This window comes from Phyllostomus hastatus, unplaced genomic scaffold, assembly GCF_019186645.2.
Source record: "Phyllostomus hastatus isolate PE091 unplaced genomic scaffold, TTU_PhHast_1.1 phas_scaffold_397, whole genome shotgun sequence".
Classification (NCBI taxonomy): Eukaryota; Metazoa; Chordata; class Mammalia; order Chiroptera; family Phyllostomidae; genus Phyllostomus; species Phyllostomus hastatus.
In genome coordinates this window covers 2,990,049-3,007,890 of record NW_025334029.1, presented here as the reverse complement: position 1 = coordinate 3,007,890, position 17,842 = coordinate 2,990,049, and the positions used below count along the sequence as shown (strand labels likewise).

At 38.3% G+C, this 17,842-nt stretch overlaps 1 protein-coding gene across 1 annotated transcript in view; it reads right to left on the bottom strand.

The window, feature by feature from the left end:
• AFF2 (AF4/FMR2 family member 2) overlaps positions 1 to 16,784 on the bottom strand; it is a 572,513-nt gene extending 555,729 nt beyond the window's left edge. Inside the window, exon 1 of the mRNA XM_045820496.1 lies at positions 16,699 to 16,784. Coding sequence (XP_045676452.1) covers positions 16,699 to 16,784 — 86 coding nt within the window. The remainder of the gene's footprint in view (positions 1 to 16,698) is intronic.
• Positions 16,785 to 17,842: the final 1,058 nt, after the last annotated feature.

The following is a 17,842-nucleotide window of genomic DNA, read 5'->3' as shown; positions in this document are numbered from 1 at the left end:
AGCCAATAAAATATACATTCAGAGAGTGAATATAGTATATGTATATTTTTATATATTTATGACTTCTGAATCAGTTCAAAAATTAAAATGATATAAAATCAAAATTATATAAACTGTTCCCGATTCCACTCTTGTCATAATCTACTCTCTTCCCCATTGCCAATTGGAGATAACAACTTTTATTTTCTTGTTTATTCTTGCAGTGTTTCTTCAAGTATTCTTCAGTGTCAATTTGACATTTTCTTATTTATGATTCTCTTTAAAATAATCAGCCCTGGCTGGTGTAGCTCAGTGGATTGAGCACGGGCTGCGAACCAAAGTGTCGCAGGTTCGATTCCCAGTCAGGGCACATGCCTTGGTTGCAGGCCACAAGCCCCCAGCAACCACACATTGATCTCTCTCTCTCTCTCTCTCTCTCTCTCTCTCTCTCTCTCTCTCTCTCTCTCTCTCTTCCCCCTCTGTTCCTTCTCTTAAAAATAAATAAATAAAATCTTTAAAAAAATAATCAGACTTCCGGCAAGATGGAGGAATAGGTGGACGCACCATACCTCCTCGCACAACCAAGAATAGAACAACAATAATTTACAGATAGAATATCACTCAGAACTGATAGATGACTTGTCTGAATGGAAGTCGGACAGCCAAGAAGTTGAAGTAGACCTGTACATCCAGGCTGGTAGGGGATGATGAGCTGGGTGGGCGTGGGGCTGGTGCGGGTCGGCGGAGCGCGGAGGTCGGGGGAAAATTTGGCGCAAAATCGGCGCGACAGCCATCTGGGGCGCAAGAACGCAGTGGTGATCCCTGAGTGCACAAGCTTTGGCTGGGGGACCCAGTGAGGCAGCGATTGTGGACCAGGGCAGAGCTCGCAGCCCAGGATCCCAAAGAAGGGCTCAGCCCAAGAGAACAGAACTACCGCCACTCTTCCCTCCCATCCCCACTCCCGCCCCCATATACAACGTCACAATCTAGCGACTGGGGTGCCCAGCCTCGAGAACACCTAAGGCTCTGCCCCCCCACCTTAACAAGAGCGACCAGACCAAAAAAAAAAAAAGGATAGACAGGGAAAGGCATAAGAAATGTTTCCAACAGAACAGATCAGTCCTCCAGGACTCATCCTTTTGAGCGACCAAGAAATAGCCAATCTATCAGATGCACAGTTCAAAACACTGGTGATCAGAAAGCTCATGGAATTGGTTGACTTTGGGCACAATTTAGATGAAAGGATGCAGGTTACCATAAAAGAGATGCAGGAAGATACGCGGAGGAGAGCCAATAGTGAAAGGAAGGAATCTGAGTCTCAAAACAATACAGTGGACCAGAAGGAAGATAGAATCAACCAAGCAGGAAAGCATGATGAAATAAGAATTCAAAAAAATCGAGGAAAAGCTTAAGAGCATCCAGGACACCTTTAAACGTTCCAACATCCGAATTATAGGGGTACCAGAAGAGGAGGAGCAACAAGTGGAAAAGTTATTTGAACAAATAATAAAGGAGAACTTCCCCAATCTGGCAAAGGGAACAGTCTTCCAAGAAATCCAAGAAGCTCAGAGAGCCCCAAAGAAGCTGGACCCAAGAAGAAACACACCAAGGCACATCATAATTACATTAGCCAAGGTAAAAACAAAGGAGAGAATCCTGGGAGCAGCAAGAGATAAGGACACAGTAACCTACAAAGGAGTTCCCATTAGACTGTCAGCTGATTTCTCCAAAGAGACCTTACAGGCAAGAAGGGGCTGGAAAGAAATATTCCAAGTCATGAAAGACAAGGACCTACATCCCAGATTGCTCTATCCAGCAAAGCTCTCATTTAGAATGGAAGGGCAGATAAAGTGCTTCTCGGATAAGGTCAAATTAAAGGAGTTCATCATCACCAAGCCCTTATTTTATGAAATGCTAAAGGGACTTATCTAAGAAAAGAAGATAAAGAAAAGACATGTATAGTAAAAGGACAGCAAACTCACAATTATTAACAACCACACCTAAAGCAAAACCAAAAGAAACTAAGTAAACAACTAGAACAGGAACAGGACCACAGAAATGGAGGGCACATGGAGGGCTAGCAGCAGGGGGGGGGGTGGGAGGAGGAGAGGGGGGAAAAGGTATAGAGAATAAGTAGAAAAGAATGTAGGTTGAAAAATAGATAGGGGGAGGGCAAGAATAGTATGGGAAATGTAGAAGCTAAAGAACTCATAAGTATGACACATGGACATGAACTAAAGGGGGGGGGGAACGTGGGTGGGAGAGGGGGTACAGGGTGGAGGGGAGAGAAGGGGGGAAATGGGACAACTGTAATAGCATAATCAATAAAATATATTAAAAAATAATCAGTGCTAATGTTAAGCTTTAAAAAGCTGCTATATCTAAATCTTGATCTACTTCAAGGAGATGTAAACTTTTCATAATCAGAAATTATTTCATGTATTGATACAAGAAGAAGCAATGATGGACTTTGAGTATTTGTGGTGGCTTAAAAAGACTCTCTGGTTGGTTTTAATTATGTCTTTTGGCACATCCTGCTTGGCTGTACAAAGTTTGGCTTGGCCCTCTGCTCCTGATGATCTCTTGTCCAGCCCCAATGTATTCTTGCTCTATTCCATGTGCCACATCTCCAGCTCCACACCTGTTGCCTCTGCAGTCAATCTACAAAGAAAAACTGATTTCAAACTTGGAAAAAACAACCCAAAGGATTTCATCTCTATGTCCATTAAGTATTAGGAATTCTTTTCCAAGTAAACGTTTAATATAACTCAGCCTCTCATAAATGACACTCATAAACAGTGTTTTATTTTCAGTTAGCTGTAGTAAGACAATTTCCATAACTACCTAACTTAAAACAATATTTTCTCAGAAATAATATACTTAATTATTTTTATTTTTTAAATTTTATTTAAATTGTTGTTGCAGTACAATTTTCTATCTTTTACTCTCATCCCAACCTCCCAACCCTCCTCTCCTCCCTCCCATTTCCACCTGCCCCTAGTTTTTATCCATGTGTCCTTATACTCATTCCTGTAAACCCTTCCCCTTTTCCCCTGAAATTCCCCTGATATTCACTCTCCTCTCCCCTCTGAACTCTGTCAGTCTGCTCTTCATTTCAGTGTCTTTGGTTACATTTTGCTTGTTTCTTTGTTTTGTTGTTTAGGTTCCTCTTAAAGGTGAGATCATATGCTATTTGTCTTTCACTGACTGACTTATTACACTTAGCATAACACTTTCCAGTTGCATCCATGCTGTCGCAAAGGGTAGGAGCTCCTTCTTTCTTTCTGCTGCATAGAATTCCATTGTGTAAATGTACCATAGTTTTTTTGATCCATTCATTTACTGATGGGCATCTAGGTTGCTTTCAACACTTGGCTATTATAAATTGAGCTGCTATGAACATTGGGGTGCATAGGATCTTTTGGATTGGTGTTTTAGGGTTCTCAGGATATAATCCTAGCAGTGAAATTGCTGGGTCAAAAGGCAGATCCATTTTTAGATTTCTGAGAAAGTTCAAAACTGTTTTCCATACCGGTTGTACCAGTCTGCAATCCCACAAACAGTGTACTAGGGTCCCCTTTTCACCACAACCTCTCCAACACTTGTTGTTTGTTGCTTTGTTTATAATGGCCATTTTGACTGGTGTGAAGTGGTATCTCATTGTGGTTTTAATGTGCATCTCTATGATAGCCAGCAATATTGAGCATCTTTTCATGCGTCTCTGGATCCTATATATATCCTCCTTGCAGAAGTGTCTGTTCAATGCCTTTGCCCATTTTTTAATTGGGTTGCTTGTCCTCTTATAGTAGAGTCATGTAAGTTCTTTATGTATTTTGGAGATTAAACCCTTGTCTGAGGTATCATTGGCAAAGATGTGTTCCCATACAGTTGGTTCTCTTTTTATTTTAATGCTGTTTTATTTAGCTGTGCAGAAGCTTTTTATTTTGATGGGGATCCATTTGTTTATTCTTTCCTTTATGTCCCTTGCTCTGGCGGACGTATCAGTAAAAATGTTGCTGTGTGAAATATCTGAGACTTTCCTGCCTATGTTTTCCTCTAGGACTTTATTGGTGACATGGCTTATAGTTAAGTCTTTTATCCACCTTGAATTTATTTTTGTGTATGGTGTAAGTTGGTGCTCGAGTTTCATTTTTTTGCATGTAGCTGTCCAGTTTTCCCAACACCATTTGTTGAACAGACTGTTTTTACTCCATTTTATGTTGCTGCCCCCTTTGTCAAATATTAATTGACTGTAGAGACTTGGGCTTATTTCTGGGCTCTCTGTTCTGTTCCATTGGTCCATGTGCGTGTTTTTCTGCGAGTACCAGGCTGTTTTGATTACAGTGGCCTTGTAATACAGTTTGGTATCAGGTATTGTGATCCCTCCTACTTTACTTTTATCTCTCAAAATTGCAGCAGCTATTCAGGGTCGTTTATTGTTCCATCTAAATTTTTGAAGTGTTTGTTCTATGTCTGTGAAATATGCCATTGGTACTTTAATAGGTATTGCATTGAATGTGTAAATTGCTTTGGATAGTATGGACATTTTGATGATGTTAATTCTTCTAATCCATGAACATGGTATATGTTTCCATTTGTTTGTGTCTTCCTTAATTTATTTCTTCATTGTTGTGTAGTTTTGTTTATACAGGTCTTTTACTTTCTTGGTTAGATTTATTCCTAGGTATTTTATTTTTCTTTTTGCTCTGTCAAATGGGATTTTTTTTTCCTGATTTCTGTTTCTGCTGTTTCATTGATGGTGTACAGAAATGCCTTTGATTTCTGGATATTGACTTTGTATCCCGCTGTTTTGCCAAATTCGTCTATTAGGTCAAGCAGTTTTATAGCAGGGTCTATAGGATTTTCTATCTATACTATCATGTCATCTGCAAACACTGACAGTTTTGTTTTCTCCTTTCCAATTTGGATGCCTTTTATTTCCTTTTCTTGACTGATCACTGTGGCTAAAACTTCCAATACTGTATTGAATATAAGTGGTGAAAGTGGACAACTTTGTCTTGTTCCTGATCTTAGTGGAAAAGATTTTAGATTTTGCCCATTGAGTATGATGTTGGCTGTAGGTCTCTCATATATAACCTTTATTATGTTAAGGAATGCTCCCTCTATTCCCACTTTGCTGAGTGTTTTTATCAAAAATCGGTGCTGTACCTAATCAAATGATTTTTCTGCATCTATTGATATGATCATGTGGTTTTTGTCTTTGCTTTTGGTTATGTGATGTATTACATTTACTGATTTCCGAATACTGATTCATCCTTGCATCCCTGGGATGAATTCTACTTGGTTAGGGTGCATGATCTTGTTAATGTAGTGTTGGATGCAGTTTGCCAATATTTTGTTGAGGATTTTAGTATTTATGTTCATCAGTGATATTGGCCTGAAGTTTTCTTCCTTTGTTGTGTCTTTATCTGGTTTTGGGATTAGGATGATGCTGGCTTCAAAAAAAAGAGTTTGGGAGTCTTCCACCATTTTGGGTTTTTTTGGAATAGTGTGTGAAGGATAGGGATTAGCTCTTCCTAAAATGCTTTGTAGAATTCACAGGTGAAACCATCTGGACCTGGACTTTTGTGTGTCGGGAATTTTTTGATTACTGCTTCAATTTATTTTGCTGTTATTGGTCTGTTCAGCTTTTCTGCTTCTTTTTTCTTGAGTTTTGGGAAATTACATTTTTCTATAAACTTGTCTATTTCATCTAGGTTTTCACATTTCCTGGCATACAGTTTTTCATAGTAATTTCTTACAATCCTTTGTATTTCCATGGTGTCAGTTCTAATCTCTTCCCTTTATTTTCTGATTGTGTTTATTTGGATCCTTTCTCTTTTTTCCTTGATGATCCTGCTTAAAGGCTTTTCGATTTTGTTTATCTTTTCAAAGAACCAACTCCTGGATTCATTGATCCTTAAAATTGTGCTTTTAGTCTCTATGTCATTTAATTCTGCTCTCATCTTGGTTATTTCCTTCCTTCTACTTGCTCTGGGCTGTCTTTGTTGTTGTTCCTCGAGTTCTTGTAGATGTAGGGTTAGGTTGTTTGTTTGGAATGTTTCTACCTTTTTTAGGTGGGCCTGTATCGCTATGAACTTCCCTCTCAGGACTGCCTTGGCTGTTTCCCGTAAATTTTGGGTTATTGTGAGTTCATTTTCATTTGTTTGCAGAAACTTTTTGATTTCTTCCCTAATTTCATTATTGACCGATTCATGGTTTAATAGCATGCTATTCAATCTCCATGATTTTGAGGGTTTTGGGTTTCTTCCCTTGTGGTTGGTTTCCAGTTTCAGTCCCTTGTGGTAAGAGAAAATGCTTAGTACAATTTCAATTTTCTTTAATTTGTTGAGGCTTACTTTGTGTCCTACCATGTGGTCTATCTTTGAAAATGTTCCATGTGCATTTGAAAAGAATGTTTATTTTGCTTCTTTGGGATGAAGGGCTCTATATAAATCAGTTAAGTCCATTTCCTTTAGGGCATTGTTCAATGCCACAATATCATTATTGATATTTTGTTTGGAAGATCTGTCCATTTTTTACAGTGGGGTGTTAAAATCCCCTCCTATAATTGTGTTGCTATCAATATCCTTCTTAAAGTCCTCTAAGATTTTCTTTATGTATTTGGGTGCTTCTATGTTGGGTGCATATATATTTACAATGTTTTTGTCTTCTTGGTAGATTCTTCCCTTGAGTATTATGAAGTGACCTTCTGGGTCTCTCTTTATGGCCCTGTTTTGGAAGTCTATTGTGTCTGATATGAGTATTGCTACCCTAGCTTTTTTTTCCTGTCCATTTTCCTGGAAAATTTGTTTTCAGCCCTTCACTTTTAGTCTGTGTTGATCTTTTGTCCTGATGTGGGTCTTTTGTAGGCAACATATGTGTGGGTCGTGCTTTCTTACCCATTCAGCTATTCTATGTCTTTTAACTGGAGCATTTAATCCATTGACGTTTAAGGTTATTACTGATAGGTACTTATTCATTGCCATTTTTGTACCTGTCTCTCTCTCCCTCTCTCTCTCTCTCTCTCTCTCTCTCTCTCTCTCTCTCTCTCTCTTCCATCTTTACCTTAATGCAGGCCCTTTAGCATCTCTTGCAGCACTGGTTTAGTGGAGGTGTATTCTTTTAGACTTCTTTTGTCTGGGAAGCTTCTTATTTGACCTTCTATCTTGTTTGAGAGCCTTGCAGGGTAAATTAGCCTTGGTTGCAGACCTCTGAGAACCACGGTTCTCATTACATGGAATATTTCTTGCCAATCTCTTCTGGCTTAGAGTGTTTCCATTGAGAAGTCAGCTGCTAGCCTTATTGGGGCTCCCTTGTATGGTACTTCCTGTTTCTCCCTTGCTGCTTTTAAGATTTTCCTTTGTCTTGGTATTTTGCCATTTTAATTATGATATATCTTGACGTGACCGTCTTTGGGTTCCTCTTGATTGGAACTCTCTGTTTCCTGTATTTGTGTGACTTTTTCTCTCATCAAATTAGGGAAGTTTTCCATCATTACTTTTTCAAATAGGTTTTCTATCCCTTGTTCTTCTTCTTCTCCTTCTGGTATCCCTATTATACGGATATTATTATGTTTCATATTGTCTTGCATTTCTCTTAATCCCTCTTCATTCTTTCTGAGCCTCTTTTTCCTTTTTCTTGCTCTTTCTGGGTGTTTTCTTCTACTTTGTCCTCTAGCTCATTGATCCGATCTTCTGCTTCATCGATCCTGCTTTTGATTCCTTCTACTGTGTTCTTCAGTTCAGAAATTGTATTCTTCATTTCCTCTTGGCCCTTGTTGATAGTTTCTATTTCCTTTTTCACAGTGATGTAGTTTTCAGTGAGTTCATTGTAACTTCCCTGTAGTTTCTGGTAGATCATTGTGAGCTCATTGAGCTTCCTGATGACCATTGCTTTGAACTCAATATGTGATAGTTGAATTGCCTCTATTTTATTTAGCATTCTTTCTGAGGCTTCCTCCTTTCCTTTCATTTGGGGACTGTTTCTTTGTCTTCCCATTGTTTCTGAGACTCTTCTTGTTAGCCTCAGCATCTTAAATTGATCTTTTCTGGCTCCCTGGGTCTGTGGTGTGAACTTTTGTAGTAGAATAACAGTGAGTTTCAGTGGTGCAGTTTCCTTGATCTCCTGAGATCACTGGTCCTGGGCTGTCATTTAAGTTGGCTTTGTGTTTGCCTTTCGGTTTTGATTGTTGTTGGGTATTTCTTTGGTCGTTCCTTCTCACCAGCTGGTTAAATGAGGGTCTCTCTGTCCATCACCTCTTGTATTTTGTTGTGCTGGTGAGGGCAGGTTGTGTTGAAGCTGGTTCTTCTGTGTGTATGGTTTTAAGAGTTCTCTCTCGCTCTTGTTCAGTTGTTTGTATTAGGTACTGTCTCTACTGTTTCGTTGTATTTCCAGATACGTCCTAGATTGAGGTTTGTGTGGTTACCACTTTCTCCTTCACCTTCTTCTGTTGTTATCTGTTAGTGGTTCCTTTGTTGTTGGGTTTCCTCTTCCATTGGGTATCCTGGTGTTTACCACTTCCACCTACTCTTTTTTGTGATCAGTTGGAGGGGGAAGGCAAAATGATTTAAAACAGCAAGAGAATATTGTATGATATTTACAGTAGCAGCCAGTAGAGAAGAGATAGGAGATCCTTTGACTATGTATAGTGTTAACTGTGATTTTCCACCCAGCTAGCTGATTTTTAGAAAGAATGGAAAGAATATAAGACTCTTGTTGAGGACAAAAGAATTGTGAGTTTGATCTATAAAGCAGGGAGGTTGTGGGAGGTCAGATTCTGAGGTAAGGTGAGAGTAAAGGATAGTAAATAGGTGTAGTGTGTGAGAAAATATAGTTAACCACTACACTAATATAGTTCAGGAAAGTTTGAAATGAGCTAAGGTCTGGGAGGGGTGTTGTGAAGTAATTACAATTGCATGGAACAATAATTATTTACAATAATATTAGGGCAACAATAATATGACAGAATCTTTGAGATCTAAGTAACAAGAATACGGAGTACAGAATCTCGAGTAGTGTGCTAATTGGACACAGGTGGATGAAAGGACAGTAGATTAGCAATACACTATAAAAGAGATATCAGGGGAAACCTGTTAGGTCATACAATATAACCCACCTAGCAAAGCAGACTATACAAAAAGAAGAGGGATACAAAAATACTATTAAAAAAAGATGTAAGAATACTGGAAAAATAATGATAATACAAATATGCAATAACTTGCAGGTTCTCTGTAGTAGCAGAGTGAAATTTGTCTCACTGTGCCAGCTGTTGTGATGTCCCTTCTTTGGGTTCAACTTTGGTCTTTTCACAGATCCAGGATTTTGTTTCACTTGTAGGTATTTAGAAAATAATTTTAAAAATAAAAATAAAAAAGGGAAAATGAAGGAAGAAGAGATAAAATTGGAGGAAATGAAGGAGAAAGGAATAAAACCAGAAATCAGGAAAGAGAGGGAAAAGAAAGCAAAAGAGAATAAAAACAATAAAAATTAAAAAATTAAGAATTGTTAAAAAATAGAATAAAATTAAAAAGTCTTTTGGTTTCAAAGTGGCCAAACCGGTTTTTCTGCTCCTGCTGGCTGTGCCAGGATGAGGGGTGATTGGTATGGCTTTTCTTCCTAGGTCAGTGGAGCGTGCACTGGCTCTTGCACTATCTGGGAAGATAATGTGGCTCCTCAGCCTTGTGCTCTGGGTGTGGGAATTAAGCCTTTCCCCAAGGTTACTGCTGTGGACTGGGTTGCGGGGATGCTCTCCCAGAGCGCACTTGCAAGTGTCTGTGTGCCCTAGGCTTGGTGGCAGGTAGGCTGGAGCAATTGATCACTGTAGGAGAATTCCCCAAACAGTATCTGTCTTTTCACTCCTTTCTCTTGAGAAATTTCTCCTGTTCAAGCCTGTGGCTCCACACAATGGCCTGGCTTCTTCCGCAGCCAAACTCTCCAGCCAGACCAGTGTCTGTGGGGATCAGGGCCCCACTGCATGACCCAGCCCCTCTGGTGTCCACAGCCTCCAAATGGGCTCACAGCCCTTGTGCGTTTGCTAGGACCTGGATTCCTCCCAGTGCTGCTCAGACCTTGTTTGGCCCGGGAGGGAGCAGTTATCCCAGCTCTCTCCCAAGGACTCTGTGGCAAACCTAGCAGGAAGCACTGGGCCTGGGGCTGCAGCCCCCGGACCCTGCACTGGTCCCTGGGACCCTACCTTGTTGCAGTACTCTTCTTAGGGTCTGGTTTTTCAGTTTTGCCACAATCCTTGGTCCCCTATTTTCACATATGCTGAAGTATGTTGGTTGCTTGCTTCTCTACACCATAGATAGGCCAGGATTTTCTCCCCTGAACAGAGGGAAGCCGAATCTGCTCCTTCCTACTCCGACGCCATCTTGAATACTCTGTCTTAATTATTTTTAAACTGAGGAAATTAGCACCCTTAATGAGCAGTTTATAGTTGACAGTTTTAAGCTAATTCTATTTTCATGTCCCACCAAAGTCTTTGATATGCCTGTTTTCACTAATTTTTACCTCACAAATTCTATCTCTTTAAGGCTTACCCTTTCAGCCCTTGACTGTCCATGTCATAATCAACCCCACAGAACTATGGCCTAAGAATACTTTCAGGATCCTGAAATCAATACTGCAGCAAGAAACTGACAGGCAAAGCCTGCTCCTGCTGCCCTATACACACTCCCATGATGTCAGGCTTGTTTTCTCATGTGTCACATGGACCTATAGTTATGACTTCTTCCTGAGTTACACTTCTCTCCCTTGACAGGATGCCTAACTATGTGCCCCCCATATGAATTTTTCCTCAAAATTCATATGGTGAAGTCCTGACCCCCCATAGCTCAGAATGTGACCTTATCTGAAAATGGGGTCATTGTGAATATAGTTATATAAGATTAGGTCCTAATACAGTATGGTGAGCCCCTAATCCAATATGCCAGGTGACCTTATAAAAAGGGGAAATTTGAGCACAATCACACACAGGGAAAATGCTAAGTGAAAATAAAGGCAGAGATCAGGGTGATGCTGCTATAAACCAAGGAAGATCAATAATTGCCAGAAAACTGCCAGAATCTTGGGAGGAGGCCTGGAACAGATTTTCCCTCACAACCCTCAGAAGGAACCAAACCTGGTGATACCTTGATTTCAAATTTCTAGCTTACAGAACAGAGAAAGTAAGTGTGTTATTTAAACCTCCCAAAGTACTTTGTGGTACTTTGTTTCAGCATGCCTAGAAAACTAGTACACCCACACTGCATTTCTGAGCCAGTTCACAATGAAAATGCTGAGCTTCATCACAGTGAATATAGATAACTAAGTTCTTAGAATTAAACTTTTTTTTACTCCAAATTACATGTTATCCATTCATCTTCCTTCTACCCCAATGCAACTCTCTTTTGGCTTTCTAAACCATCCTTCCTTCTGCCTTTCCTGCTCTGACTGATAGAGAACTGTGAGTGTTAAATGAAAGTGTCACCAGAAAGGAATAACACATTTCTGCTTCCCATTTATCTGGAAACATGTCAAATTTAGTGTTCCGGTATCAAAAATATGTTTTGACTGACTGAAAGAAGAAAGAACAGGCAAATGTATTTCTTCTTCCCAAGTTCAGTGACACATATTGACAAAGATATTAATTTATATATTAATTTATTTATCTATTTAATCAACAAACATTTACTGAGTGCTTACATCACATGAAATACAAAGTTTGGTTCTGAGAAAAAGAATAAGGCATAGCATAAGCCTTCAAGAAATTCACAGCCCAGAAGGAAAGGTAAATCCACTCTAAAATAATGCTGTGACTACGGAAACAAAGTGCTGTAGGAACATCCTCAGGTTGACATGCGGTGGGAAGAAAATCAGGCAGCTGTTCCAGATGGACCTTGAACAAGGAAGGAGTTCACATTCTGCTTATCAGATAGCTCAGGTACACACTAACCAAGTGACACTTAAGATGATCCCATGGGACAAACATGGAGAAGTGAACGATAGATTAAAGATGCACACAAATTCAGTTCCTTGGATTGTTCATGTTTCACTGAAACTGGTCTACCATACTGTCAAGAAACAGCAAGATTTTCTGCTCTTTAGGGAAGCTGAAAAATGAGACTCTGGTTTTACGAATGCTTATATTCAAGTATAAACATCGAATTGCACTTGTGATACTGATAGGAAGAGTCTTATAGAAAGAAATTGATTATTGAGATAAGCATATGAATGGTGAACTCATAAAGAATCGATGAGATTTCAAAGGGAAACAGTTATTGTTTCATGTATTATAGCATATTGTTTCTCGATATGATTGGTTATCAGTCTCAGTTATCCAAAACTGGTATGAAATAAAGCATTTACGCAGTTACGCTTCATTGATGTCAGCTAGGAGAGCATGAAAATCTCCATAAAGGTGGGTAATTGATGTGCAAATCAGAGTTCAATCACTCTGTAATACAAATGGTCCCACAGAAAATATGCTTTTTGAACACAATTGTGTAGAAGCATCAGAGGGAGGGAAGGAAAAAAAATAAGGGTTATTTATTAAAAATGATAATAACTGTCAATTTATGCAATTATCTCTTCAACATAGGGTTGCTGTCAGAAATGCTTGCAAGGAAGGTGTTACCAATATATCTAGATAGTTTCCTTCTGTTCTAATAAACTGTCTCTCCTTTATTTAAATACTTGGAGATCCTGTTGTGGATATTTAAAAAGGAAATTAAAACAACATGTTCATCTTTTGAAAAGACAAATGTTAATCATATCCCTGATAACAACCTGGTTGACAATGTTTATTTTAGCTATTCTCACTATTGTTATTAAAATCTTCTGTTATTTTGTATTTGTTTTCTGAAGAACAGTGAATAAAAGTGGATATTGCCTTGCAATTAAATACTGTAAAATTTCATATTTTAAACAAAAATTACTTGATCAGATAGCAGTTCTTATTTCTATCATCATTATAATATTATCATTATTTAAGTTGCCATGGTTGTGTTTGGCAGCTTTTCTTCTCCTCTACTGCTCTCACTGAATAAAGAGAAAATTTTCTACTGCAGCTACTGCCATAGTAAGTTAATAGCCAATATTCCTGTCAGATGATATGAAAAAAGTTCTAGCTTTTATTTTTTCCAGATCTTATAAAAAGAATCTTTGAGTCAATATGAGAGGCAGGTTTATCCCAGGAATCTAGTATGGATCCAGTCGATTTATCCACAAAAGCAAAATTCATTCCTGTGTCTTGGCATAGTGCATACACATACTCCCTTACACATGTGATAAGTATATTACATGTGGCAGCACAGAGCAACAGTATTGGTACAGATGTACTCTGCTGTGGAGGGGTGTCTCTTTACCTGAGGTTGCCAGTCCAGCTTGTCATTCACAATTATGGGTATGCTGATTGCTTCTGTTATATCTAGTCTTGGACCTTAACATAAATATTCACATCTTGACAAAATGCTTATATAAAGTGGACTTGCAGTGGGTGGTTAAAAGGAAGGAATAGAAATTCAGGGTTAATTTAGGAAAACTTAGCCTTATCTGTAGTGGTATATTTTTTTCAAGGTGAGTAGATTCCCATGTTGTTAATGTAATTACAAATTAAATAACTGAATCTGGTACATACCAGGATTTTTAAAATGTTGCTCCTATTTAGAAAAGCAACAGAATTTTATACTTGCATGGTACTTTTCACTTCACAAAGCACTTACACAAGTATAATCTTGCATGAGACTTGTGTCAACCCTGAGAAATAGGTTAGACAGGCACTATAATCTCCCATTTCACAGATGGAAGACACTGAGACCCATAAGGGCTAACTGCTTAATATTCACACTGTCACTCAGTTAATGGTCAGCAGAGTCATGTATGAGGGCTAGCTGTTTGTGTCCAAGAGCACTCTTCTTTTCTATTAAATCATCCTGTGCTCTAATTGCAAAATGCTTGCTACTTCTATTCTTTCAGAATATGAGAAAAGTTGCTAAGTGTTAGAAGCAAAGTGAGATAATTTTAAGGTTTTTTGAAAACAGCTTTCTATGGGTTATCATTATGAATGGACTAGCTAATAGTCAATAAAGATGATTTTTTTTGGAAAACAATGAAATAGAGGGATACATATAAGATGGCCTTTTGAAAGGAGGAGACCACATAGTGGAAAGGCCTCAGAGAGTGATTCTGCCACTTAAAGGTGTGTGACCTTGAGCAAGTCATAGGCCACTCTGAATCTCAGTCCCTTCAGTTAACACATTCAATCTCACTGTCACAACCTTCTAAGGAACCACTTATCCAAAGGAGTATACAATATAGGAAGAAGAGGAAAGAGATTATAATGCAATAATCTAAAACTGCAATGTCTAAAATGGTAGCCACCAGCCAAACTATGTATTTGTAAAATGGCTTGTCTGAACTGAAATATGCTATAAGCATAAGACACACCAGATCTCAAAGCATATGAAAATAGTATTAAATACATAATTTATAATTTTACACAGATTGCAGTTGAAATGGTATTTGGCATACAGTGAGTTCAATAAAATGTTATTAAAATTAATTTCACCTGTTTCTCTTCACTTTTTTAACATGGAAACTAGAAAATTTAAACTTACATATCTGGTTTGCATTTGTGGCTCACATATTTCTGTTGGGCAGTACTAGCCTAAAAAGAGATTGTCTAGATCTACTTAATCACCCACTTGGCTTAAACAATATTGGTTTCAGTGCTCTGCTTCAAACCAATAAAAGATTTTGTGCTTTGGAGCTTACTGTAACAGTATATCCTATGTTGGTCCTATTTTATTAACTCCAATTATCTATTCTCACTTGTTCCCTCAATATCATTTTCATTTAGACCTTGTACACATATGCCAGTGTTTATTTTTATGACTGCTGTATTACCTAATTGGTGCATTATTTATCAATAATATGTGAGGTGTTGAGCTCTGTGTAATATGTTTAATATGCTTATACCCAATGCACTATATGAAGGCACTGCACCATATATTATGAGTGTATTGATGCTAAGACTCAACTGAGTATCACTAGTGCACATTAAACTAGTAAAACAAAATTATATTAAGTAGTCACTGACATTGTGGTCCCTAATATCTTAATAACCAACATGCACACTGTCCAGAAGGGCCCTTTTCTGAAACATCAAAAGAACCTAAGCACTACTCTTGGCTTATTGTAAATTTCATTATACAAGATGAGTACTTTTTTTAGGTATAGAAACTAAAGGGAATAAATGATAGAGTGTGACAATCTACCAGTTACTGTGTCTTTGAATCTAAATTCTGTGCAGTTTTGAAGCCTTTAATGCCTTTTTCTTTCTAAGGTGCTTGCAATTACTAGGAGGAATTTTGATTAGCATAAGCCACCAGCAGCTTCTTTCTACCTGTTTCACATACATTTCACACATTACTTTTAAAACTCCTCAGATTACTGATATTTTCTTGGGAAAGTGCCAGCCAATCTTGAGCAAAATTAAACTGTGCCTTTCAATATAAAGCAATAATTGATGAACATATACTGTTCAAGCCAGATGAATCAGCAGCCTGCAAGGATGAAGCATTTTATCACAGTAACACACCATTTGGATATGGTGTGATAGAGGCATTCATTTGTTGATCGGTATTGTGACATACAAGAGCACACATAGGCCCACACTCTGCAGCACTTCACATCCTTGTTCCTCAGCACACAGTGTTCTCAACAACAAGAATGTTGTCAAATGAACAATTTACTATGATTAGCTTAGTTTCATTTGTTAATTACAAATTCAACAAAAACTGAATGCTGAAGCTTTTCAAGTATCAGATACCCATAGATCCATAGCCCTTTACATGCTCAAATAATATCAGAAATCTAATATAATTTATTGTTATTTAGAGTACTGAATGGCTTGAGAAATCATACTCTAATAAACCATGGCACCGTCATTTAATCTGCCTATAATTACTTCCATTCATTGTAATGTATGCTCTAACACATACTGGAAAGATGATCAACTTCAAGCTTCAGCTGTTTCAAATTCCACAGCAAGTCTCTAAGTTCATGGTTATTGAATAGTATGCTGATATATAAGTGTGTGTATATACATATATATTCATATATCAAATGTATGTAGATTGCACACAGATGTATAATCGATAACCAACCAGTGTGCTCCATGGAAGCAGATAGGATGCCTCTGCCAAGGACTCCAAATAGACTGGGTCTGGGTACAGAATCATCAGGAACAATAGGTCCTCTAGTGCTTTGTCCCTCACCCTTCAAGATAAATGGAAGGTTCATTTCCTGTTGGAGTAACCCTACCTTGGGCACAGTGACACACAGAAAAACTGTACTCAGATGTTTGTGGCTCATCTTCCTGTTACTTTCTTGAGGAATCCTCACTGTGCACCTTCCCTCCAGGCTGGATTCAGAGCCTCTTGTCTCCACTGCCCAGCACTCCACAGTGCCTCTTTGCCCTCACTTACCCCGACTGATCTGTTTACTATAATAGAAGGTGAGTCCTTTGAGACAGCCACCGTATCAGTTTCCCGTGGTTGCTGTAATAAATTAGAACAAATTCAGTGGCTTCAAACAACAGATTTATTCTTTTGGTTCTGGACATCAGAAGACTGAAATGGGTCTCATCTAAAATCAAGGTGATAGCAGATTTGCATTCCCTGAAGGCTCTGAGGGACAATTGTGTTTTTTTTTTTCTGGCTTCTATGGGTCACCTACCTCCATTGGCCTGTGACCTCTTCCTCTACTTTCACGGCTAGCAGCATACCATCTTCAAATCTCTTTCTCACCTCTGCTTCTGTCATCACATCTCTTCTGACTCTGACCCTCCTTCACCTTACAAAACAACCCTGTGATTACCTTTAGGGTCCACTTGTACAATCTTGGTCAGCAGATCACCCTGGCAAAGATCATCTCTGGTGCTCAAGATCTTTAAGTTAATCACATTACAAAGTCTCTCTTGCTTTGTAAGTATTGTATTTACCGGTTTAGGGGCTTAGAACATGGACATCTTTGGGGACCATTATTCTGCTTATGGAAAATACAACAGTTTAGTCACTTTTATCTCCCCAGTGCCTAAGGGCATTACATAGCATATAGTAGGGCTTCACTATTATTAGCAGAAGTGATTGATTAATGCTTGAGAATAATTGATTAAAACTTTCAAATGCTCCCTCTGAAAAGTATCTCACACTTGAAAAGTGCCTAATGAGTGAAGCAGGGCAAAACCAGAAGGCCTGGATTCATCCACAAGAGCTTTGTCATTTAATGCCAGTTTGGCTCTCTAAGGCTTGACTTTTCTCACCAGTATCTCCAGAAATCGCTGTGACCCTCAAATAATAAGATAATGTATGTGAAAATGTCTGTGATGGTAAATTGCTTTAACTATCTTATTTAGCATTGTCCTTGTTATCACTAAGAGAAGAGTCACTAGATATTTAAGAAAGGGAGACAAAAGGGAAAATGTCTCTCTTTTATAGAGATTTAGAGTATCATTACTCAGTAAAAGTAAATAAAAATAACCATTTGAAAGTGACCTGAAATGTTTCTTATTCATATGCGAGTAGCTTAAGAGACTGATGCAAAACATTTAAATTATGTCAAATAACTAAATGCTCAGTTGCTCAAGATAAGTGGGGCAACATTTGTCACCTTATGTTATACTTAAGCACAACAATAAAAGATAGATTTATCAAGTTTACATATTATAGATTATTAAATCTGTGGCTACTCATTTGTAAAGCCCTACACATTACCCCATTATTTTTATTGATTAATAAGCAGGTCCCATGACATTACAGCAACGGAGATGACACTACATCTTCCAATAGAAGAAAATTTATCCTGAAAGGCACCACACACC